The 26,121-nt window shown below is 43.1% G+C and overlaps 2 protein-coding genes across 4 annotated transcripts in view; one reads left to right on the forward strand and one right to left on the reverse strand.

The window, feature by feature from the left end:
• The window catches only part of brpf3a (bromodomain and PHD finger containing, 3a), a 45,318-nt gene extending 44,122 nt beyond the window's left edge, over positions 1-1,196 (forward strand). The window contains exons 13-14 of one of the 3 annotated variants that reach the window (XR_014619829.1): positions 52-321; positions 360-1,196. Coding sequence is in view for 1 of the 3 variants with exons in the window: in XM_084317132.1 (XP_084173258.1) it covers positions 52-235 (184 nt within the window). In the remaining 2 variants the exon portion in view is untranslated. Of the gene's footprint in view, positions 1-51 lie in introns of all 3 variants that reach the window. The other 2 variants (XR_014619830.1, XM_084317132.1) reach the window with 2 other exon arrangements.
• Positions 1,197-4,373: 3,177 nt separating this feature from the next.
• On the reverse strand, positions 4,374-25,944 carry mon1bb (MON1 secretory trafficking family member Bb). The gene is made up of 6 exons (XM_084316428.1): positions 25,818-25,944; positions 24,595-24,692; positions 23,565-24,503; positions 22,035-22,827; positions 13,545-13,692; positions 4,374-6,230 (listed from the first exon to the last, which is right to left on the reverse strand). Exons 2-6 carry the CDS (start codon positions 24,674-24,676, stop codon positions 6,003-6,005), a joined length of 2,190 nt encoding a protein of 729 aa, XP_084172554.1. The 5' UTR covers positions 24,677-24,692; positions 25,818-25,944; the 3' UTR covers positions 4,374-6,002.
• Positions 25,945-26,121: the final 177 nt, after the last annotated feature.

Consider the following 26,121-nt stretch of genomic DNA (forward strand, 5'->3'; position numbering starts at 1 on the left):
TATGTACCATACTGTAATAAGTCTTTCAAACTTGTCCTTCTGTCCTCTCAGGCAGTGGCTCCCTAGGGACAAGTTGCTGCCGATGGGGACTGACGACACAGCAGACAAACTGCGTCTGATGGAGGGAAAGAAACCCAGCGTTCGCAAGTCTGTCACCACAGCATACGACCGCGCCATGGTCCACCAGAACCACGTGAGGGGAAACATCAACTTCACCCCCTCTAATTTTATATGAATAATCTTTCAGGTAGTAAATTGCACAGGCTGCCTGGTTAGATAGAGAAGCCTGGTTAGATCAAGAGAAGCCTGGTCACGATGGAGGTCCTGGTTAGATGGAGAGAAGCCTGGTCACGATGGAGGTCCTGGTTAGATGGAGAGAAGCCTGGTCACGATGGAGGTCCTGGTTAGATGGAGGTTCTGGTTAGATCAAGAGAAGCCTGGTCACAGTGGAGGTTCTGGTTAGATCAAGAGAAGCCTGGTCACAGTGGAGGTTCTGGTTAGATCAAGAGAAGCCTGGTCACAGTGGAGGTTCTGGTTAGATCAAGAGAAGCCTGGTCACGGTGGAGGTCCTGGTTAGATCAAGAGAAGCCTGGTCACGGTGGAGGTCCTGGTTAGATGGAGGTTCTGGTTAGATCAAGAGAAGCCTGGTCACGGTGGAGGTCCTGGTTAGATGGAGGTTCTGGTTAGATCAAGAGAAGCCTGGTCACAGTGGAGGTCCTGGTTAGATGGAGGTTCTGGTTAGATCAAGAGAAGCCTGGTCACAGTGGAGGTTCTGGTTAGATCAAGAGAAGCCTGGTCACAGTGGAGGTCCTGGTTAGATGGAGGTTCTGGTTAGATCAAGAGAAGCCTGGTCACGGTGGAGGTCCTGGTTAGATGGAGGTCCTGGTTAGATGGAGGTTCTGGTTAGATCAAGAGAAGCCTGATCACGGTGGAGGTCCTGGTTAGATGGAGGTCCTGGTTAGATGGAGGTTCTGGTTAGATCAAGAGAAGCCTGATCACGGTGGAGGTCCTGGTTAGATGGAGGTTCTGGTTAGATCAAGAGAAGCCTGGTCACGGTGGAGGTCCTGGTTAGATGGAGGTCCTGGTTAGATCAAGAGAAGCCTGGTCACGGTGGAGGTCCTGGTTAGATGGAGGTTCTGGTTAGATCAAGAGAAGCCTGGTCACAGTGGAGGCCCTGGTTAGATGGAGGTTCTGGTTAGATCAAGAGAAGCCTGGTCACGGTGGAGGTCCTGGTTAGATGGAGGTTCTGGTTAGATCAAGAGAAGCCTGATCACGGTGGAGGTCCTGGTTAGATGGAGGTTCTGGTTAGATCAAGAGAAGCCTGGTCACGGTGGAGGTCCTGGTTAGATGGAGGTTCTGGTTAGATCAAGAGAAGCCTGGTCACGGTGGAGGTCCTGGTTAGATGGAGGTTCTGGTTAGATCAAGAGAAGCCTGGTCACGGTGGAGGTCCTGGTTAGATGGAGGTTCTGGTTAGATCAAGAGAAGCCTGGTCACGGTGGAGGTCCTGGTTAGATGTCAAGTAAGTTCCATGTCTCTAAGATCCATTAAATATGTTTCAGAAGACTCATCTCAATTGGAATTATTTTCCCCAATTCCTAAAAAGTTCACTTTGTGGAAATAAGAGGTTTCCTTTTCAACAGCTAGCATTATACCTTAATTGCAGTTTGACTGATTTGTGCATAAAATCAGTGTTCCTATGATAAAAGGGTAAATATTGTTTGATATATTTTACATATTTTTCTAGACCATACTATGATTATACGTTGATTCACGTGATTTTGTTTTGTATTGTTTTACACAACCACTGTTGCTATGTGTTAATTATCAATTTTGTTTTAGGCCAAAGTGAATCAAGACTTCAAGAGTGAGTAATGTAAATATTTTATCCTCAAAGGGACTGACTTGATTCAAAGAATATTCAGATTGTATTCGTCATTGAAATGTGATCGCTTTCTAATGGAGTGGTGAAGTCCTGCCCACAGTTCAAATCATGTCCGGAGAATCATTTGTGTACTGTAGTTGTCTATGAAAACCACTTTGAATTATTCCTCAAAACATCCCTGGTGAATTATTCAAGAATTTATATTACATAAAATTTATTTTTGAATTATTCCTCAAAACATCCCTGGTGAATTATTCAAGAATTTATATTACATAAAATGTATTTTTGTTACAACAAAAGTTCACAACTCCTCTGCAAGACAAAATGAGCGCAGTAGACATATGCCCATCATTTCATATTGCCAATGTTGTCCCTCCCTCAAGCTAACTAACATTTATCCCATTAATTTGGTCATTTGCTCGGTTTTCCAACAGCATTCACCTCACCTGCAAGTTATTCCAAAACGAAGGCTCTAAGATTAGGTAAGACAAAGAGTCAGGATAGGGACTTGAAATGTGGTTGTTAGTGATCACCGTAACCAGCTGCTGGAAGATGTAGTTCATTGAATGTTTGTAATGTTTTTTATTTTGTATTATTACAATCAGGTAGGTTAAGGAACATTTTAAAATGAATCAAATCATTTCAGTTCATATTTCATGTGCCCAAACGTCCTTGACATTGGGTCAAACCAGGACGTGCACTGTGGTCAGGACTTTAGAAACTCTGCTTATTTTTCCATATTGTGAAGCAGTTTCTTTTTGTATTCTATTGTATTGAATGATGGGAGTGCTTGTTGTAGCTACTTGGCTGAACAGTATGAAGTTCAAGTCACCACAGAGGAGGTGATGCTGATTGCCTGGTCGTGAACGCGGCCACTGCAAATAACTTTTTGAATAACTTGTAAATGTTTGCGAGTCCGACAGTAATGACATGAAAAGCACAATCGGTTTGTTTGAGAAGACGCGTAGAGTTGATGACTTCTGAAGCCATATATGTATGGCAAAAATCTAATTTATATGTATATACATCTATAAATATAAACTCGGTTGAGTAAATGTGCATGTGTATAGTTTTTGTAAATATGTAAATGTCTGTTTATATTAGCTTACATGAAGTAATTTAAGGAATGCAAAAATCTAATTAGATTTTAATTTATATTGTGTGACAATTGAGTGTTATTTAAAAAGTAAATATTGAAAAGATTTATGTATGACGCTCGGTAGCTCTTTGTAATAGTGATGGTACTTAATGAGATGTCAGATCATGTTCCCTAGCAGTCACATGGCACAAAACCTTTTGTTATGTGAGCATGAGTGAGTGCACTAACCTACTAGGCCATTTTCTTTGATGGCACGGAGGACTTTTGATCTTGTCATTTGAATTGCACTGCGAGATCTATAATCTGTCTGAGACAATATTTTCTGACACAAAGAAATAAATACCATTTAAAATGACTGCACTTGTGTGATGTTGTCTGCTCAACATACGCTTTTGAATTTACCATTTTAGCGCCGCAAATTGAATCCTTCAGATGGTGGACCATGTAAGTCTGTTTTTAAGTTCACATTATGAACAATGTTTCCAAATCTAATGACATTAAATTTAGTGTAGTGTAGTGTACAATTATACAGGGTTTCCTTGGGTCTGTCTTTAAAGGTGCTATAGATAAAAATGTTATGTAGAGTAAGATAAAAAAAATAAAAATTATAAAGAGATCCAGAGCTTATAGAAAGGTGCAAAATAAACTACTTCCCATGTGTAATGCACCGGATTGGATGACATGCTGGTGCTCTAGAGTGACATCTAGTGGCTGACTGTTATCTATAGCACCTTTAATAATCAGAATGGATGCTTTAAGTATTTTTTATAAGATTATGATTGATCTTAATGTATTGAATTAGGAAGTTACTTTAAATGTGCTTGGGGGAGTTCCCGCCCCAACAATTGGTATGGAAATAAATCAACATGGAACCCATAATAATCTCTTAACTTTGCAGCCCTAGGTGAGAATTTATTAGAGAACACCCAGCTAGCAACTGCACCCTAGCATCAATCAGAGCCTAGCACCAAGAGACATTCTGCTGTTGTCATAAGTCTTAAAATCTTTACTTCAGTAACTTTTGGGAAATAATATTTTGTAAGTAATTCTACAACTTGTTTCTTCTTTAGTAATTTTCCTTAATACTTTTTTTGCCAGTATGACTGTGAAATGGGTATTAAATTATATTCAAAGTAGTCTTAAATTGTACTTGTTGAATCCGGCAGGAACCCTGTGATAGCTAAAGAAAGTAGAGGTTTAGCATTTTCAGGTGATGTATCACATTCTAAGTGATTTGGATTGACTTTACAACTTCACATACAGAAATGTCTCCATTTAAATGTTTTGTCTTTATATTTAAATGTATAGTTATATGGTACCTGCTAAGGTAACCACCCATGGAAAGTTTCATATAGAGTAGTAATTTTTTACACCAGTCATTAGCAAGAAATACAGAACCTTCAAGTTTATTTCTCTGCCACTAATCTGACTTTGTGAAACATCCCTGGGCTTTAATGACAACAAGTGGGAAGATTCATGCAACATTTATTTCATTATATTCTTGGGGCCAGTTGCATGATGTGGATTAGGCATAGTTCTAGATTATTAGGCATAAATCTCACATTAAAAAAATTGCCTTCAGTTGGGCTCCTTTAAGGAAAAATCTGAAATATAGGATTACGATATTTGCCTGGAATGTGCTTCCCTTTGGCGTGAGGTTACTATGCTCCATCTGCGTATATGAAACCAGCCCTCATTCTATTCCCGCAACAAACAAACTCCCCCCTCAAGAACCTGCTTGAACACTATGAATTTCTCCAAGGGGATTAATAAAGGAACACTTGACTTTATACTCTCCATGTAACACAGAGAGGGTAAGTGTTTTTATACCAGCATTACAAAATTAAATTACTCAATAAATTAAGCCTCAATGCATGAGGGTTGGTGATACAGTAGGCGTTTTCTTTTTTTGGACAATGTAGATAGCGACACTCACAGCAATAGGCAACAAAGTGAAACACAGGGTCAAATATATATTCAAGCATTTCCTGGCAACAAGACGTGTGACTAGCAACAATGACGAGACGACTCCTTGGATACGGTTGCATCACTGCCTTTAGATGTCAAATAATTATAATCAAATAATTATAACATCTTCCTATAACTATCTGGGAGGTAAAGAATGTTTACTTCACGAGATCAATTACATCTTATTAGCTGATCAGATAAGCTCACGGGAGCGAAAATAATAGCTCCAATCAATAAAGGCTGATGATCATGGTTGCTTTATGACCACATTTATCAGATTGAAGATCACTATTTACAACATATCCTGCACAAAAAGGTGTCAACGGATACAGGGAGACCGGTTTAAATAAAGCCATGTAGAAATAACAGCAGACTAACAAACAATACAATGACTGTATTCAAGTCCTGGCTATTCCTGCGTTGAATATAAACTTGTATTTCCTGTTTGTCCTGTTTTGAAGCTTTGGGCTGGTGAGGGGTCTGATCTTTTCCTCTCATGATTAGTAATTCATAAATGAGTAGCTCGTCTGAAGCCAGTTAATTTTTCCTTCGTCACATACAATAAAGTATCTGACAAATCTTGATTGCAATAGCTACATATGTATACCATAACGTAACCGTCTTTGATGTGGTACATTCACTGTCTGTGGAAGAAAGTTCCCACTCTTGTCACAATAAAACAATATAAAAACATTTAAATATCATTGCAATGATGTTCCAATTATTCTACCACAGGTCAGTTTAAAATGTCCTAGTTCATAATGCAGTTTATTCCCCCCCCCCCCTGACGGTAGCCTACTGAAAGCATTAATGCAATGACATGCTTTCCTTGTTAAGGTAAAGAAATAATAACAACAATAATAATACTAGTTTCCAAGGAGACGAGTGCTTCTTAAATAGTGTAAAACCTATGAATCCAGTAGTCGGAATTAGCTTAGTCCCAACAGGTGTCGACATCCAGAGAGAGGGTTCAGGACACCTTGCGTAGCCAGTGTGCAAACTCTGGTTGAAGGAGCAGGGTTAGATCCACGGTGAGCAGCGGTAACGTGAGCCCTATAGCAGGGCTAAGAAGCCATTATCTGTAGAGTCCTGCTGGTCAGACTTCCCTCCGCGAGAGCTCTTGCTGGGGTTGGGGGTGGTGGAATACCTGGGAGGGTATCGGATGAAGAGACGGTCCTCCTCCTTCTTGATCCAGCGGAGGAGCTTGGTGATGACGTTGATGGCGCAGGCCTTGGTCACCAGCGGACTGAAGCAGGTGTACAGTTCAAATTTACTGGTGACCTGGAAGTGGGAGAGGAGAGTGGGGTTTTTAGTTGAAAAGCTTGTGTTTGGAAATTGGTCCAAATGTATATCGTGTTACTCACTAGGTCATTACTTGGGATTCAGATCAAGCGGGCGTGTTAAATGGTCTAAATCTTTGTGGAGGAGAGGTCACGGAGAGGTCAGTGTGTGCGGCAAACCCTTTGTTTACAGACGTTCATTCCAACGTCATCGGTGTTCAGTGAAACGATGTGAATCTCTTTGCAAAGCCACATAGGGCTTCATTTCTGAGAAACCTTTGAAATTAAGTTTGGGTTTAATGCATGAACATCTGATGATGCAATAATGTTCAACTTATTTGGGAGAAGCGTGCAGTGTGCAAGTTCTACCTTGGACTGAGTGGTTTAGTCAGGGTGACGGTACAATCTGACATAATCTTCCTGGACTTTTAAAACAACATTTTACAATTTTACACTTATTACTGTATATTTTAGAATGTGTGTATATACATATCAGAATGTATATATCCCGGACCGTATTTTATTCTTTATTCTTTTTCGTGATTTTAGTTTTTGACTACCTAAAAATGTTTACTGTGAGCAATCTGTAGTGCTGAATTTCCCTCGGGATAAATAAAGTAATTCTATTCTATCCATTAGTCTATGGCTCTATGCAGACCTGTGACCACATCAAAGTTAAGGGCAGACAGATGGTCCTGGCTAGAAGGTATCAGAATTGCGGAAATCAGTTATCAAACATATATATATATATTTTTTTTTACATCCGTTTTAGGTTAAGGTCATGATGTCTCCAGTGAGGTTAAAGTGGCAGTTCACCCAAAATAAATGTTGATTTTCTGCTGTAGAGATGTCTGCCGTCACTCCCAGTAAAACAGATCTGAATTAAGTGCCAAAAAAATACATTTGAAAAACTCACAGCAATGTCTCTTTCCAGAAATCATGATACGGGTACTCAAGATAATCTACAGACATTGCAGAGTTTTTCTAATTCTACAATTCCATTTTTTCTTTTTTGCCGCTTTGACAGCCACAAAGAGAGTGCCATTCAGCTCCATTGTATTGGGAGCGACAGCAGATATCTCTACGGCAGATATCTCCAAAATGGATAGATAGCACTTGTGACTAAAAAACGATGTTTTGTTTTTTTGGGTGAAAAGTTAAAATGACATACTAAAACGCATCCATAAATACATATACACAACAATAAATATATATAAATCCAACAATAGCCTATACACACTTACAGATGTAGATACTACATATCGCTGCTGGCGGGACAAAACCTCATAACTCCAAAAACCCAACTTTTCAGCAGATGAAAAAAAACGAACACAGATTTGAGGCGAATAGAGTTACGAGGTTTAGACAGATGATTGGTTTAATGCTTTCCCATTGTATAGACTTTGTAAAACCACACACGCATGGAGGATGATCTACTGAGTTGATAAAAAAAAAATATATATATATATATATGGAGTTAGGAGGTTTTGTCCCGCCAGCAGCGATATACTAAAAAATAAAAATACATATACACAAATACAGATGTAGATACATAACCTATACAAAATACAGATGTAGATACATATACTAAAATGCATCCACAATTAGATAGCATAGAATACATTATGCATGCAAATACTAAATATGGGTGCGTCTATGGAGGTGTTCATGTGAGAACAATGTTGTTTCTCTTTAAGCCAGTGCAGTGCAGTTGCTGTTTGTTAAGGCCTGTGTGTGTTGGCTCTACTGGGGTACTGGTGTCTCGTAATGAGGTCACAAAATGGCGAGGGAGCCTGTCCATGTAAACCAGGGGTGTCAAACTCAATTACCATGGGGGTAGACATTTTAAATACAGATGGTTTTGCAGACGGGACACATACCTAAATTCCTGAGGTCACTTTCTTAATTGGTCAAAAGGTGGGCAAGGAAAAATTGGCTTATAGATTTATTTTCTACAGATTGAAATTACATTAGGATTCAATTAATGATTAATACATTAGATTTATATAGCGCTTTTCCAAATGCTCAAAGACACTTCACCCACAAGAGTTTGTAAGATTAGCAATTCTAGGCTAAACTGGTCCTGGACTATTGGAGAACAAACAATTCTAGGCTAAACTGGTCCTGGACTATTGGAGAACAAACAACAACATCTCACTTACACTGGTCTCACGCAAAACTATTTCCACAATAGGTATGTCACAAAAAAGGGAGTAGGGACTGCACTCGAGGAAAGTCGTTTTTATTTTAATATGCACAATTTGTATAAGCACAGAACGTTTTCAGCCATCCGGCCTTCATCAGTGACAGTGCAATGATAGTTGCGACAAACAAGCCTTAACTAGGCTGTACTTGACAACATGCAGGTGGGAACAATCAGCAATCAGCAAACAGGCTAGGTTGACATCATGATCAGTAATTAGCAGGGCTAGATTGACAGGTAGATATTTCATCACAGTATCACATGAATGCGTAATGGCTATACGTATGAAACAAAACACATTAATATATACATATTACAATACAATATTTACAAGTCTGTATGGAACAAAAACTGTAGTACATTGGGGGTATCAGGTTGTTTAGACCGTTCATTAATCAGTGCACTATAGTTATTGTTTATACAGTAAACCGCTTAGTATAGGCTCAGATTTCACCTAAAGGAATGGAGCCAAATTGAACTCTTCATTCATGCAAAAGGAGTTGTTACCACCCCTTCTATTAAGAAATACCATCTCTAGACCTATGCACTTGAGGTCATTGATTTTATGATCCATTTTCGTTAAAATGTCGTGCCACAGGGGAATTAATGTTCGCCCGCTTTATATTGCTTCCATGTTCGTTCAATCTGATTTTTTATTTGCGGGATGTTGGTCCGATATAGTATTTTTTACATTGGCAGAATAATAAATATATTATGTGTGTGGAATTACACGTTATTAGCGATCTGATCTTGTAATTCTTCCCGCCCGGTGTGTTTGTTTTGATCATGTGGCTACAAGATGTACATGCTCTACATGGGAAGCTTCCATAAATAAAAGGCTCTGGCCTTGAATACGAGTCCGCTCTAACTAGGCGGTCCTTCAGGTTAGTAGCCCTTTTATGCGTTAAGCGTGGAGGGTGTTGGAAGCGGTCATTTAAGGTTCTATCTGATGATAGAATGTGCCAGTGTTTCAAGACTGGACTTAATAAAAGAACTAAATGGATCATAAGTAAGGACATAATTGATGGTGCCTGGTGTTCTGTTTCTTTCTTTATTACAGAATAGTTCTTTTTTCAATTTGATTTACAGTGGCCATGGCAGAGTTAAGACACTGCTTTGGGTAGCCCTTTTCATCAAATCTTCCCAACATACTTTCACTTTCGGAGTGGAACTCCTCCTGAGAGCTACATATACGTTTGAGTCTGTATAATTGACTTACAGGCAGGCTTTTCTTTAAAGGTACTGGGTGGTGACTAGAAAACTGTAGGAGGTTGTTTTTATCCGTTGGTTTTCTGTAGATGGTTGTGGCGATTAAGTTATTAACTTTAGTTAGTTTTACGTCTAGGAAGTGAATGGATTCTCGGCTCTTTTCCATGCTGAAAGTGATGGATTCTACACAAGAGTTTAAATAGGACAAGAATGATGACAGTTGTACCTCGTTCCCTGACCAGACCATGAAAATATCATCGATAAATCGAACAAAGTATTTGATATGGGGTTTATATAACATATTGTTGTAAATTAAGTCCTCTTCGCACTTTCCCATAAATAAACACACATATGCGCATGCGGATCCCATAGCAGAACCATATTCCTGTTGGTTTAAGTTTAAGTTTATTTGGATCCCCATTAGCCACAGCAGTGCTGGGGCTATTCTTCCTGGGGTCCATAAATTGGTAATGGGTATTTTCAAACATAAATACATTTCTATTCAGTGTAAATCTCATCAGTTCCATGATAAATTCATGCAGAGGTGTTTGGTCTCTGTGTTTACCTAGAAAATGGTTCAGAGCTTCTAGACTAAGGTTATGGTTAATGTTGGAATATAACGAAGTAACGTCTAGGGTTACGAGAATATCACTGTCACCAATATTTCTGGCTACGGTAAATCTAGTTTAGATAGAAAGTCAGAGGTATCTTTTATATACGAGGGAAGTTTCCAAAACAGTGGTTGGATGTGATAGTCTACAAACTTAGAGGCATTCTCTGTGAGGGACCCTCTCCCTGAGATTATCGGTCAGAGTGGAGGGTCGTTTGGACATTTTGTGCACCTTGGCTAAACCATAGATGACAGGTGTGATAGGGAACTCATCCACCAGGGATTTTTGCTTCTTTTGCAGTGACCCATTTATTTTCTTCAGCTCTTTTGATTATCTGTTCCAATTCTAGGTTGTAGTTAATCCTGGGATTCAGCAATATTCTCTTATATTTGGTGTCAGTCAACATCTTAGATTTTTTCACTGTTTATTATTCTGCCAATGTAAAAAAATACTATATCGGACAGACATCCCGCAAATAAAAAATCAGATTTGAACGAACACAGAAGCAATATAAAGCGGGCCGACATTAATTCCCCCGTGGCACGACATTTTAACGAAATGGATCATAAAATCAATGACCTCAAGTGCATAGGTCTAGAGATGGTATTTCTTAATAGAAGGGGTGGTAACCATGAACAACTCCTTTTGCAACGGGAATGTGTATGGATTAATCGGCTCCAATCTATGTATCCATCTGGTATGAATGAAGAGTTCAATTTGGCTCCATTCCTTTAGGTGAAATCTGAGCCTATACTAAGCTGTTTACTGTATAAACAATAACTAGAGTGCACTGATTAATGAACGGTCTAAACAACCAGATACCCCCAATGTACTACAGTTTTTGTTCCATAAATATTGTAATATGTATATATTAATGTGTATTTTGTTTCATACGTATAGCCATTACGCATTCATGTGATACTGTGATGAAATATCTACCTGTCAATCTAGCCCTGCTAATTACTGATCATGATGTCAACCTAGCCTGTTTGCTGATTGCTGATTGTTCCCACCTGCATGTTGTCAAGTACAGCCTAGTTAAGGCTTGTTTGTCGCAACTATCATTGCACACTGATGAAGGCCGGATGGCTGAAAACGTTCTGTGCTTATACAAATTGTGCATATTAAAATAAAAACAACGACTTTCCTCAAGTGTGGTCCCTACTCCCTTTTTTGTGACTTAATTAATGTTGGACTACGCACCTGTTTGAGCGCAGTAGTTACCCCTTTTTCTACTCACAATAGGTATGTGAAATTATTATTAATACAAATAATGATGCATTTGTAAGCTAATAATACCTCAATTAGTTATTCACCTACAATTGTTTGTAAGATTAGCAATTCTAGGTTAAACTGGTCCTGGACCTGGAGAACAAAGTGGAACTACGGCTTTCACTTAACTTGCACAAAACCAAAGGTTTCCTCGGATTTTATTTCAGAGTAGGTATAATGAATTAGCAATAATTCACTTGATAAAAGTCAAATTGGATGCAACTGAATAACACCACGGCCTGAGTCGAGTGAAAACGGATGACTGACAAGCTTTTAAAAGCAAAAGTAAATAAAAACATGAAGGTACAACTAAAGGCTAAACATTGGGTCCTCCTCCAATTGTCCACGGAAGCAGATTGATGCATTTTTATTCAATAAAAATACGATGAAGGTGCCGAAACCGTTCTGTGCGTTTGCTTGAAAAGTCCGGACATTTGTCTTGCTGCGCAGTGAGATGGAGGTGAGCTTGATTTCTATCACAGGCCAGTTGAATTGCATCCAGGAGAGGCAGCGAGCCAACATTAATTGATATGGGAATTTAGTCTGCAGGACGCCCTGCGACAACACTAGTAGTTTTGGGGCCCCCCCCCGAAGAAAATCCTAGGGGAAACACGGTCTATGGTGCATGTACTATTGAAATAACCATAGCTTGCTACATTTTCAACGTCAGAGATGTAGTCATCATACTGCATAATTATAATGGATTTCCATATGACTTTTTTTCTCTCTTTTAAATCCTCCAAGCAAGAATCATAGCCACGTTAATAACGGCTGTAATAAACCAAACCGTTTGTAAATCAGTCAAGATTTCAGCGAGTTTTTTTGTTTGTGTAGATCATCATCATCATCATCATCATCATCATCATCATAAAAACAAAATTACAAACATCTCAAAACAAACTGGTCAGACTACTGCTTGACCTTACTCCTAGAACCCACCTCACCCCTGCCCACTTCGACAACCTAGGATGGCTTAGAGTAGACGACAGAGTACAACAACTTGCAATGGGCCTGGTCTACAAGATACACTACACGACCAAGGTACCCATGTACATGTCAAAATACTTCCCAAAGGTCAGTGAATACCACGATCACAACACCAGAGGGAGCTCCACAAATCATGTCAAACCCAGATTCGGCTCAAATAAGGGACTAAACACGTTTCGCAATTATGCCACATCAATGTGGAACGCCCTACCCAAAGCTGTAAAGGAATGTGGATCACTACCCACTTTCAAAACCTCTCTCAAGGGACACCTACGGGAGACTGCAATTCAACACTGGCCCCTGTAAATATCCTAACCCAATCATTCCAACCCCCTCCAATGTACAGTCATTTACCTAGTATGGTTTTGTCAATAGTTCAATGTACAATTGTGTTTGTTTGTACAGTGTCTCCTCCCCCCCCCCCTCAATGTACAGTGTTACTTGTTTATACAGTATGCCCCCCGCCCCCCCCCCCCCCCCACAACCACCTCCAATGTAAATTACCCAGTATGGTTGTCAATATCCCAATGTACCCAACCCCCCCCACCCAACCTCCAATGTACAGTTTCTACGTCAAATGTATATACTCCCTTTTCTTGACTCCTTCTGTATCACAAACAGTACTGTATTTGCAAATCTGGTATGTCATAAATGTATAGATGTAGCAGTACTGACTATCTGTATGTCATGTATGTCATATATGTCTATATGAATTGAAAATGGGGGACCCTGATGGAAACAAGACAAACGTCTTTCTCAGGTCTGCATCCCCTTAACAATTGTATGTATTGAGCCGTACTGTATTGTACCCATTCTGCAATCTGTTAAATAAAGTTTTCATTCATTCATTCATTCATTCATTCATTCATTCATTCATTCATTCATCACCTTAAAGCAGTAGTCCACTCAAGCAAGATGGCCACCAGTGAACTACGCGGGAGACTCCGCCTTGAGCCATCTAGTGTTTATATATATCTATGGTAACACCTGAGTGCCCCCACCCCCACCCCCACCCCCACAGGAAGCTACATACCCAGGCCAGTAGAGTCTCTCTCTCTGCTACGTGGTAGATGAGCTTCAGAGGCCTGGAGGAGCTGTGGATGCGGCTGTGCATGTAACGATACAGATCCAACAGTCTCATCCTCTCCCCCTCACTGCTGTACGGAGCCTCCATCTCTGGGCTGGAAACAACAACAACACAGAATGGAACAGAACACCGGTTACCTCCAGAGTCTCTTACAATGCAGTGTAGTATAACACATAATGTATAGGCTGTAGTATTGAAAGGTTTTGAGTTAAAATGCTGTTGTTATTATTCTTGTATAACATTTTAGACCTTTGTGTCACTCATTCATTCACTCACTCATATACGCTCACAGTTAGCCACTCTGCCCGTAGTGGCAAGTCACTGGCATGGCACTTGAGACGTCTACCCTCTTCGCATCTACGACGGGTCTGCACCATTACCACGCCGGTGTACTGTACGCCTGTGGCGTCGGCACACCGCTTTGACATCGGTCTCCAGATTCGCCCGCCAAATTTCACCGCCAACAGTGGCATGCGACTGCCACAGCAGGCTGATGAGAAGCTGATGAATGTCATTCAGGCTTTTACACTAAATTATACTGTGAACATCACTGTTCATGCCGACACGTGTCAACTGGGGAGTTACTGCGGCGTTTGCCCCGTAGGCCGACGTTGTATATTGTGTGGGCTGACAGTTTCATGCTTGCCGCCGCTGGCTGACGAGATTACACTCTCATTTAAGAAGTCTTCTCCGCCATCGGTTTTAAATGGTGGACTGGCGCGTGTACATGGAGCGCACGTAGTGTACTTGTTCAGCGACGCCCTGCTTCAAACTCCAGTTACTCCCCTCCTCCACGCCTAGGGAGGTGCCGGCATTCTTCTACTGCTGCTGCTGCTGCTGCTGCTGGCCTCCCTGGAGGCACCTCACAATGCATCTTAATAAAAAGGAAGCCTTTTGGGGCCTGAGTGCTGAGTGGGTGGGCCCAGGCCCCACCCAATCAAAAGGCTTCCTTTTTTATTAAGATGTCATGTGGATTCAAAGCTGGATCAACCAATGAATAGCAGTCAATGCATACTGCTTCGATTATATATCTTTGACTATGTGATCAATAAAAAATAAAAGATTCTTGTTTACCATATGATGATGAGTCAGATGATTTGAGTGGCGGTGCCTTTAGTAAATACTAGATGGGCAGCTCCTCTTTCATTCAGCCTACAGCCCATGCATTGCACAGAGGAACGAAGCGTACCTCCTGCTAGCTAGCTGGTTTTAAGCTAGGTTAGGTTACAACAAGACATGGTGAGGAGCCATCACTCTCAACCCAGACACCTGCTCCTGAGCCAGGTTCTCCTCAACAAGTGCCAAGTGGTTAACCAGACGTACAGCCAGCCAGCACCTAGTTTCCAGTTGCTGTGGAAGATGCAGAACATGGGACAGGGCCTCTCGATCACTATGACGTACTCCACGCATACTCCAGACCTATTTCCCCCCCCCCCGACATGAATCATCTCCTATATGCCCTCGTCACCCTACCCGTGGCAAGCAATTGGATATAATGTGTCATCTGGGCATCAGACTTTTAACTAAGCCTGGATAAACTTAGGAGCGCGTGTGACACCAGCATGTTCTTGATATCCTCTCCAGTAGAGACTAAATCGTTGGGACTATAATGAAATAAGTGTTCAAAGTCCCATCAGCGCCTGCTGTAACCATTCAAAGTAAGCTCATTTACAATTTCTGACAGAAGAAATTAAGTAGTATTTCAAATGTTCAATATTGTTGTTTCCATCGGGTGTAGAATTGGATTTTCATGCTGCCAGCTGTATGTGTTTATTTATTTGCTTTTTTTTACCCAGGGACAGTGTACATTAATCAACATCTTCAGTTTCCACATCAATGTAAATGTGCCAGAATTAGCTAATGAGCTAGTTTTCATCTGTAGTCCCTGCCTAACATGCATGTCTTTTTATGGTGTGGGAGGAAACCGGAGTACCCAGAGGAAACCCACGCGAACACAGGGAGAACATGCAAACTCCACACAGAAAGGCCCCCTGCTGGGGTTCGAACCCAGGACCTTCTTGCTGTGAGGCAGCAGTGCACTGCTAACCACTCTGCCACCATGTTGTGTGTGTGGTTTATGTGGCTGTGGTGCCAGGCTATGTTTAGGTGTCAGGATTTAGTTTCTGTTAGCATCTCTGTTAAACAGTACTGTATATTTGTATATCTTCTTGTATGTCATAAATGTAATAGTACTGTATATCTGTATGTCATAATATATATCTGTATGTTGTGTATGTCATAAATGTCATGATATATATCTGTATGTTGTGTATGTCATAAATGTCATTATGAATTGAAAATGGGGGACCCTGACAAGACGCAAGTCTTTCTCTGGTCTGCATCCCCTTAACCGTACTGTACCCATTCTGCAATCTGTTAATAAAATTTTCAATAAATTTTTACTGACCATGTTGGTGCAAGTGTGCCTCTATCCATACGTGTGCTTACAATAGCACGTATAGGATTACAATCTGTGTATACAACTTTCTACAAAATGCATCTATTGTGTGCTTATCCAGTCAATAACCTGTGCAATGACATGTTGTGCAAAAGGGCAACATCCAATCTACATCTGAAGGTCCTATTCAACAAGAGGTGCAAATCCAGAGCCTGCAGGATAATGAAAGACCCTCACCACCCCAACAACAGCCTGTTCATACTGCTGCGGTCAGGCAAACGCCTGCGAGCACCAGCTACTAGGACAGAGAGACTTCGGCTCAGCTTCTTCCCCCAGGCCATCAGAGCCTTGAACACTGAACTCTCCACACACAAGCACACATGAGCACACACACAACACACGCTCACACACTAGCAGCCACTTTAACATGAGCACACACACTCATGCTGCACACGCTCACACTATGGACACTTTACAGAAGGAAAGATCACTTTAAGAATAGTATAGCTTGAGATCGTAAATAGCTCTGTAAATAGCTCATGTACAGATACCGATATGCCTACTGTTTACTTGTTTATTGCACTATGTCGCACTATTGGTTGGACTCTTATATTATTACTTGTATTTGCACATCGTTGCGGGCGAGACCCCCCGCATTTCACTGTATACCTGTATGCCGTGACAAATAAAACTCTTGTATCTTGTATCTATTCCAGCACTTTACAATTAAAGTGCATGTGCAATAAGATGCGGCTTGCGCACAGTAGCACTCTGCACAAGCACCAGTGACTTTAACACTTGGTACCTATAGTATTACCTAAAGCGTTTTTTAAATGTATAGTTTTCCTATTTCCTGGTTTGTCTCGCCACGTCACACACATGTGTTGTCATTGTCCGTTTCATCTATTGTCTGTTTTTTATGGTTGTGAATTTTGTTTAGTTTAATAACTTGTATGTTGTCTGTTCTTGTGATTATGAGGGTTTGCAGACATCAGACCCTAGAGGCTTAGTAACTGCTAGTTAGGGTGTAATGTCAACACTAGAGGCTTAGTAACTACTAGTTATGGTGTAAAGTCGGAAATAGAAGCTTAGTAACTACTAGTTAGGGTGTAAAGTCCACACTAGAGGATAAATAACTACTAGTTAGTCCATTCTTGTGATTATGAGGTTTGTGTAGATTTGTAATTTTTCTGATCTGTTGACATCAACCTGCAAGCAACTACAGATGGAAATTAGCCTCTGGCTATAATCTGGCATATTTACATGAAAGTGTTCATCAACATGCATGTACTGTCCCCATTTAAAATAAATAAATAAATGAACAACATGGGATTCAGGCAGACATCAGATATCATTTTAGTGGACGAGAGCAGGACGGTAACATGAGGTGAGGCCTGCAGAGAAGACTGGCAACAGTAGACGGCAGTGTCATGTTGAGTGGCTACAATGTACATGAAGAAAACGTGTTACATCTGGACAATTGGAAACAAATAATTTTAACGCCTAGATTTATAATATGATCAGAGCTTGAAATCTACTGAGATTTCGCTAAAAAGCTGACATAAGGCAGCTGACTAACAGAGCTGGGCATACTGCAACACCAGGAAGGTTTATACCTTTGTTATAATTTAACTAGCGTTAGCAGATAACAAGCCTGCTTGAAAAGCAAAGTCACTAACTGTTAGCTAGCTTGCTGGTAAATAATACCATCACCTAGCAACATGCCGTCCTGCCTGTCCCTTGTCCTCTTTTCCTTTTCTCTTTCCCGTGCCGTCCTAAAAGTGCTGTTACTGCCAAACGGTCTACCTGAATCCATGTGAATGCAGCATAATGCTGCTGTTGTTGCGTCTGACAGACATCACGCCATGCCAGGTACGTGCACAGGACTTTAGAGGGGCAGGTGCTCAAAGGCTGAAAAGGGCACATACCTGCGTGTGTTAAAACCGAGCGAGCGAAGTGCACAACCCCGATTTTTGGGGGCCCTTTTTATGCTTTTTGGGGGGTTTTGGTGATCAAATATTGAACTATAATAATCAGTGCAGGAGCTCACTTATCCTTGAAAGACACTTTTATCACTGACTTAATAGTCCCATACATCGCCATAAATGTTCAGGGGGGAGGGAATAAGTGCTTACCCTACAGACCCCAAGAAGTGCTGTATATTCTGTATTGTTTAATATAAATGCATTTTTTATTCCAATCCCGATTTGTATTTGAGATTCCCAAATCCCATCGGACTTGACTTCTTCGTGTCCCTCAGTGAGTGTAATACCAGCATTCAACTGTATGCGCCACAGCGGTTTCTATCATCATCATCACCACCCACGCTATGCATAAAATATATAGGTCCGCGGAGAGGCACGCTGAGGAGGCCGTGCAAACTGCAATGGAATACGGGGCATCTCTCTCTCTTTACCTAATATTTTTATTCTATCCTGACATTTTTCAGTTGGAAGGGCAGTCTATATGCGCAACGGTAAAAAGAAAATATATATATATATATTTTTTATGAGGCTCAAAAGGGCAGGTGCTCAAGCACCCCTTGGGCTCTATGTGTGCACGTGCCGGCGCCACGCTATGCAATGCTGTTGTGTTCAGCACTGGGTTGCACCAGCTGTGTGCAAGTCCTCACCTAAGTCGACACTAGAGGTTTAGTAACTACTAGTTGGGGTGTAAAGTAGACACTAGAGGCTTACTAACTACTAGTTAGAGTGTAAAGTCAACAACAAAGGCTTAGGAACTACTAGTTATGGTGTAAAGTCGACACTAGAGGCTTAGTAACTACTAAAGTTGGGGTGTAAAGTCAACACTAAAGGCTTAGTAACTACTAGTTAGGGTGTAAAGTCCACACTAGATGCTTAGTAACTACTAGTTAGTTTGTAACTAAATCAGCTACTAAAATGGGTTGCGCCAAGATTACTTATGGCATAACCTAACTAGCTAGTCGGGATGTAAAGTAATTATTAGGCAAAGTTCCATCCAGGAGTATAACAGAGTAGCATCGCTAACAGAGTATTAGGGCTGTCCCTGACTAAGGATTTGGATAGTCGACTATGATTGGCCAAAATTTGCCGTTAGTCGACTAAAAATAAAAAAAATAAAAGTATAATATATATTTTTTTTATCATTCCATTTGGGCTGTGGGGGGTGCTTAATGTCTGAAGGAGTCGACTGAAGGCTTCTTGTCCTCTGCAAAAGCATGCAATTGGTCCACTGATGGATACATCTTGATATTTGGATATTTGGATACAACACTTGAACGTGCTGTATCCAACCAACTTACTACTTATCTCTTACAGAATGACCTCCTAGACCCTAATCAGTCAGGCTTCAGGACTGGTCACTCCACAGAGACAGCCCTCATTGCGGTCACAGAGGCACTTCACTTAGCAAAAGCGAAAGGCCTCTCCTCTGTCCTGATTCTCCTAGATCTATCTGCAGCCTTCGACACAGTCAACCACCAGATCCTCCTTGCGGCCCTCGCAGGAATGGGAGTGGCTGGCTCTGCGCTGACATGGCTGTCATCATACCTCAATGACCGCTCCTACCAAGTGTCATGGAGAGGGACCCTGTCGGCCACCCGCCCCCTGCGGACGGGTGTCCCCCAGGGCTCGGTTTTAGGACCCCTTCTCTTCTCCCTCTACACTAAATCACTGGGTAACATTATCACGTCTCATGGCTTCTCCTACCATTGTTATGCCGACGATACTCAACTCTTCCTCTCCTTCCCTCCCTCAGATATCCACGTCTCTGTGCGGATCTCGGCCTGTCTGTCCGACATCTCAGCCTGGATGACGTCCAACCACCTCAAACTGAACCTAAGCAAAACAGAATTGCTCCACCTGCCGGCCAAATCCTCCCCCCTAACCGACCTTTCAATCACAGTCGAGAATGCAGCTGTGACTGCGTCCCCGACCGCCAAGAACCTTGGTGTTGTCCTCGACGACCAGTTGAACTTCTCTGCTCACATCGCAGCGACGACCAGAACCTGCCGATTCCTCCTGAGCAACGTCAGAAGGATACGCCCCTTCCTGACAAAAGAAGCCACCCAACTCCTCGTCCAATCAACAGTCATCTCCCGCCTCGACTACTGCAATGCACTGCTCGCTGGCCTCCCGGCCACTGCCACTAAGCCTCTTCAACTCATTCAGAACGCAGCGGCCCGCCTGATCTCAAACCTACCGAAGTCGGCCCATGTCACCCCACTTCTTAGGGACCTGCACTGGCTCCCCATTGCTGCACGAATCCGCTTCAAGGCCCTCGACCTAGCATACCGTGCGGCAAAGGGAACCGCTCCCGCCTACCTCCGGTCAATGGTCTCTAACTACACACCCTCAAGACCCCTACGCTCTGCATCTTCTGGCCGCCTCAGACCTACTCCTATCCAAGCTCCGGGAGGGTCATCAAAGAGAAGTCGCCTATTCTCAGTCCTTGCCCCACAATGGTGGAATGAACTACCCACCCCAGTTAGGACAGCCGAATCACGTCCAATCTTTCGCCGTCGACTAAAGACGCACTTCTTCAACCATTATCTGAATTAAAAAAAAAAAAAAAAAAAATCTAACCCTAACTAACCGTACTGTCATGCACTTGTCCTAATAAACTAACCTACACTGTAGCACTCAACACTTTGATGAACATTGTTGCTCAGCTGATAGAGTTGTGCCCTTCCTGATGGCTTGTCGTACAGAACTTGTAAGTCGCTTTGGATAAAAGCGTCAGCTAAATGACTAAATGTAAATGTAAATGTATTTGTCTAGTCTAGTGTGTTCATTAGATGGGTGAAATCCTCTTTCAGTGCCTCTGTGCCTATTTTCTTAGGCAGTTAGCCTCTCTGGTATGTGTGCCATTAGCGTTAGCCACGCTTCTAGGCCTCTTTTCTTTTGGAAAGAATGATTAAAAAAAATATATATATATATTTTGTTTGTATTCGACTAAGAGGTTGGCAGTCGACTACGGCTCCTTTCGACCGATTAATCGACTAATAGGGGTCAGCCCTACAGAGTATCATCACTAACGGTAAAACAGCATTTAGTCTACTCTACCAGTGTCGTTTTTCAATTGCGTTACACTGTATGATTTACACACGTGTAACTGTGTGTAAATCGCAACTTGGCAAGAATCGACTTCCGATGGTGTTGTATGATTAAACAGCAGTGCATTCAGGCAAGTATAATTATAATGGCCTGTTTTGGCAAAATGTATGCATTTCAGAACCTATTAGTATGATTGGTCTTGGAGGGGCTAGGCACTCGCACTGAGATTTCTGCCTATGCTACTGCTTCAGTGCACTTTAGAGAGTACCGGTAGTTATTTTTTTGCATCTACTTTTTCTCCCCATTTTTCAATTTTTCTCCCATCCCAATTTCGTATGATCCAATTCTTCCCTCCCCTGTCTCGAACGTTGCTAGACCATGCCTCCCACTGGTCGGCTGCAATGTGGAGGAAGCCTTGCATCACGTGTCCCCTCCGGTACACGAGGAGGCAGCCGTCGCATCTTTTCACCTGTACAGCGTGATCTGTCAGTGGCGAGGAGTAACACGTGGGAGGCTCACGCTGCCCCCGATACTTTCCAGTACAGGCGCACCAACCGACCTGTAGGAGTAGGAGTCGCTGTCCACAACGTCCGATCCCCACCCACCGGCTTTCCCACCCCCTAATACTGCCAATTGTATTAGTATGAACGACCAGCCAAGCCGGAAGCAACGCCGAGAGCTGGGCTCGAACCCAGCATCTCCTGCGTTAGTGGCGAGCGCCTTGCCCACTGCGCCACTTAGCCGCCTAATGAGAGTAGTTATTGAGATGGGGGGGACAAACGGATTTTTCTAGATAGCCTCGCTGTACTCATGTTATGAAATAACCAATGTAAGACGAATCCGATTTCTTCCAATCTTCTTGAGACGCAGACAACACTAGCTTAATGTTTACGGTATAGACTCTTAAAATAACCGCCTCGAGACAAAAGTGAGTCACGGCATCGACAGACAGACGAGAAAGCGGAGACACCACCAAAGCGACACACACACACACACACGCACCTGGTGAACTGAGTGAGCTGGCGGTGGTTGTCGGGCACGTCGAAGGGCTTGTACATGAAGTGTCTGAGGTCCGAGACGCCCACTTGGTTCACGCTGTATGAATGCGCCTTGGCGATGAGGCTCAGCGAGTTCTGGGCCGCCATGGCCTCCTCTATCCTCCGCTTGCACTCGGCCACGGCGTAAAAGGCCTCCTTGTCCGTGGAGAGCAGCAGCAGGCAGACCGTGCACTCAGGAGGGTCCAGGTAGGAGATATAGGCGTAAAAGTAACAGTCCGGGTTGAAGAGGGGGAGGCAGATGGGGGTCCAGATCTCCCCGGCCTGGAAGGCGGAGGAGGCACCGATGAGGTTGAGCAGGAGGTGGACGTCGGCCGGCTCCAGCCGGGCGTCCTCGATCACCGTCTTCTCCTGGACGATGGTGAGCAGCTGGTTCCTGGCGATGAGAATGGAGAACACCAGGTTGGGGGTGATGGCCTTCTGCAGGATCAGGCTGAGGGAGTCCCGGAGGGAGGAGGCCAGGGGCAGGCAGTGCACCGCCGACAGCAGGAGGCTGGGGTCCGAGTCCACCAGGTTGAGCAGGCCGTCCAGGATCTTCTCCGAGCCGGCGAGGAGCCTCCGCAGGTCGTAGTTCTTCTTGTGCTCGAAGATGCGGTTGATGCTGGCCTGGGTGAGCATGCTGATGATCTGGTAGTAGACGTAGAGGAGCTCGTCACGCAGCTGCTGCTCCGACTGCCGACTGCTGGACACGCACACCAGCACCAGAGGACCCTTCTGGAGGAACACCACCACGTGGCCGTCTGGTGGCGGGGAGACGGGGGGAAACAGGCTAAAGTTAATGTTATGCCTTACTTAAAAAGGACAACACTGGCAGCAGCTACTGGCAGTAACTTCCCATCCAACCCGTGTCTACTGCTGATAAGCCTGCCTCCTCCAAATGGAGCAACTTCCAATGTAAACAAATAAATGCTGCGCAAACATTCCAACAACAAACATATTGCAATGACAGAAAACCTATGGAGAAGTAAACTGAAAACTCTGGACAGTGGTTTAGATTTACTCTTGAGCCAATGGGACCTGTACTAAACACAGCATCTTTCTTGAATACTAAACACGGCACGGTCTCTGCTGCAGTGTGCTACTACTATGTATACTGTTATCGACCGAATTTACAACCATTCTATTATTATTTCTATTATATATTATTATTTTACATTTATTTCATATTATTATTTCTATCATTATTTTGTCCCCCGCCTGTACCTCCCCTCCCTCGTCTCCCATGCTGCTAATATGATGCCTGAATTTCCCCAAGAGGGTTGATAAAGGAACACTTAGCAACTTAACCAAATACTAAAATACTGATATGAGAACGGGATAACATTGTGAACAGCAGCATAATGTAAGGAGGCAGACAAACATAGCGAGATGAGAAATAAAACGTCATATCGCTGCTGGAAGATTAAAAAAATAACATGTACAAACACATTTGTTACAAAGACCTTCTTTAGTTTGAGTGAGCGTCCGCAGCTCTCACCTGAATAGACAGAGCGGATCATGTTATCTCCGCTCTGGACGAAAGACACCAGGGCCATCATGACTCCCATGGTGGAGGAGAGGGCCTCTTCGCTGCCGTAACGGGAGTAGATGGGTTTGCCCGCTTCGCTCAGCACAAAGATATGTTTCCGGTGCTGCCGCCAGCTCTCGGCTGTCACGTCCTCCTCGCGGTGGGACAGGAACGCCGGGGCTTCTGGGGTGCTGGTCTCCGACAAGGGAGACGACCTTCCCTTCACCCCGACGCCTTGTTCTTCCAGCTTGCTTCTCGCCAGCACAGTAACCACAAACTCCCCAGAATCGTCCCGGCCATTGTCAACGATGGCCTCCTCTGAGGCATCATGGGGCGGCTGAGTACTGTCCCGACACTCTAGCTCTCCTGACTCCTCAGTCTCTGAGACCTGGATAGACCCCGGCTCCTGACACTCTAGCTCTCCTGACTCCTCAGTCTCTGAGACCTGGATAGACCCCGGCTCCTGACACTCTAGCTCTCCTGACTCCTCAGTCTCTGAGACCTGGATAGACCCCGGCTCCTGACACTCTAGCTCTGTTGACTCCTCAGTCTCTGAGACATGGATAGACCCCGGCTCCTGACACACTAGCTCTGTTGACTCCTCAGTCTCTGAGACATGGATAGACCCCGGCTCCTGACACACTAGCTCTGTTGACTCCTCAGTCTCCGAGACCAGGATAGACACTGGCTCCTCAGTCTCTGACTCTGAGACCTGGATAGACACTGGCTCCTCAGTCTCTGACTCTGAGACCTGGATAGACACCGGCTCCTCTGCCAGCACTTCCGACAGTAGTGGTTCTGTGGCCTCCTCCGTGTTCACGGTGGTGTCACTCTCACTTCCCGCCGGCCCACAGTGATCAGGGAACATGTGATCGCCCAAGAGGGACAGAGACGTCGCCAAGATGTCGGCTATAATGAGAGGTGGAAATAAAGACGGGTGAGATGAACAGAACGGAACACGTGGATAAAAGGTTTAGCAGGCGGAGAGGAAATCAGTTACCGGTTGGAATGGAGCGATCAGAGGGCGGGTGACAAATCTTCATTCCCTCTTCCTCTCCTTTTGGTTGATTGTCTCTCTCCATGTTACCATCCCAGTTGCTAGAAGATAAACGGCTCAAATTGTAAAACCACAGATTACCGTTACATGCTTAAATGCTTATTCTTTACATCACAAGCCAATGAAAATGACTGTAAAAAGTGCCAGTGTGGCTATTGTGCATTAAATTCAGCACACATTCATAAGCCATGCATGACTTCGGGGCCCTTAATTCATAAAGCTGCATAAAGAGTAGGGGGTTCTGATTTGGATCAGTGGTCAACTCACATGACCACATAAGCAAAGCTCCACCTTTCTACTTCCAAAATGCTTGTACACTAATCTCGTGCTCAGACCTTGAGCAAAGCGATGCATGGGGGCCACAGTGGCTCAGGAGGTAGAGCAGTCGTCTGGTAATCAGACGGTTTCAGGTTTGATTCCGGCAGCGTGTCGAAGTGACCTTGAGCAAGACTTAAAAACACTTAATCCCTAACTGCTCCCGGCGAGTAGGTTGGCACCTTGCACGGTTACCTCTGCCATCCATGAATTGGGTGAATGTGAGGCCTAGGTTGCTACGTATATATACATGCAGTCAATTTACCGTTAAATGCAGTCCATTGATGCAAACTGGCTCTGGATTGATTGATTGAAAACTTTATGAACAGATTGCAGAATGGGTACAGTACAGAAAAAGCTCAATACACACAATTGTTAAGGGGATGCAGACCAGAGAAAGACTTTAGTCTCGTTTACATCAGGGTCCCCCATTTTCAATTAATCATAAGACACGCCGTCACGGAATGTAATACTTCCGAAAAATGTGTTAGAACGCTTGATACTATCCAAATTCGGCCAGCAGCTAATAACCCGAACATGATACACACCACATACAGAGCAAGTGGTAAACGACAGTGAAGTGCACCAGAGCAGCTGACGTACATACCCAACATGAACTAACTTGCTGGTTAGGTTAATAGCAAACGGGTTTTTATATTCTGCCAATCCTAGATTGCAAATGCTGAGGTAAATACAACACAGGAGTAGCAGCAGCTAGCTGGAACAGAATCTTAGCTAAAAGGCTAACATTGCCAGTTAGCTAGCCGGCAGATGAGATCAATTTCATGGCCTCGGCTTTACAGTTAACGTGCAAACAAACCAATAGCAGGTTAAAATTACAACAAACTTACGATATTGTGTGTCGTTGAAACGTTTGGGAAATAGCTATCTTAATACATAAACTTTGAGCATACGACAGCCGCCATGTAGCAGCTAGCAAGCTGTCAAAGATAAGAAGCAGAAAAGTAAATTTCCTCTGACAACAGAAGACATCCGGAATCCCTGATGACAAGTGGTGCTGACCAATCAGAGAGATTCTACAGTTGATCCCGCCTCTCGGGATACGTTCCAGGTGACTGTCAAATTGGTTAACTCTGAGGGGGGGGGGAAGAGACATTTCAAAATAATTATTGATTATTTAATCTTTGCAATTAT

This window comes from Notolepis coatsorum, assembly GCF_963971535.1.
Source record: "Notolepis coatsorum genome assembly, chromosome: 6".
Lineage (NCBI taxonomy): Eukaryota > Metazoa > Chordata > Actinopteri > Aulopiformes > Paralepididae > Notolepis > Notolepis coatsorum.

Excerpts from the sequence above, each read along its gene's own strand:
- mon1bb (XM_084316428.1), bottom strand. The coding sequence starts at position 24,676 with ATGGAGAGAGACAATCAACCAAAAGGAGAGGAAGAGGGAATGAAGATT. Across the intron at positions 24,504-24,594 it reads TGATCGCTCCATTCCAACCG|CCGACATCTTGGCGACGTCT; the intron begins GTAACTGATTTC and ends CTCTCATTATAG. Across the intron at positions 22,828-23,564 it reads GATCCGCTCTGTCTATTCAG|ACGGCCACGTGGTGGTGTTC; the intron begins GTGAGAGCTGCG and ends CCCCGCCACCAG.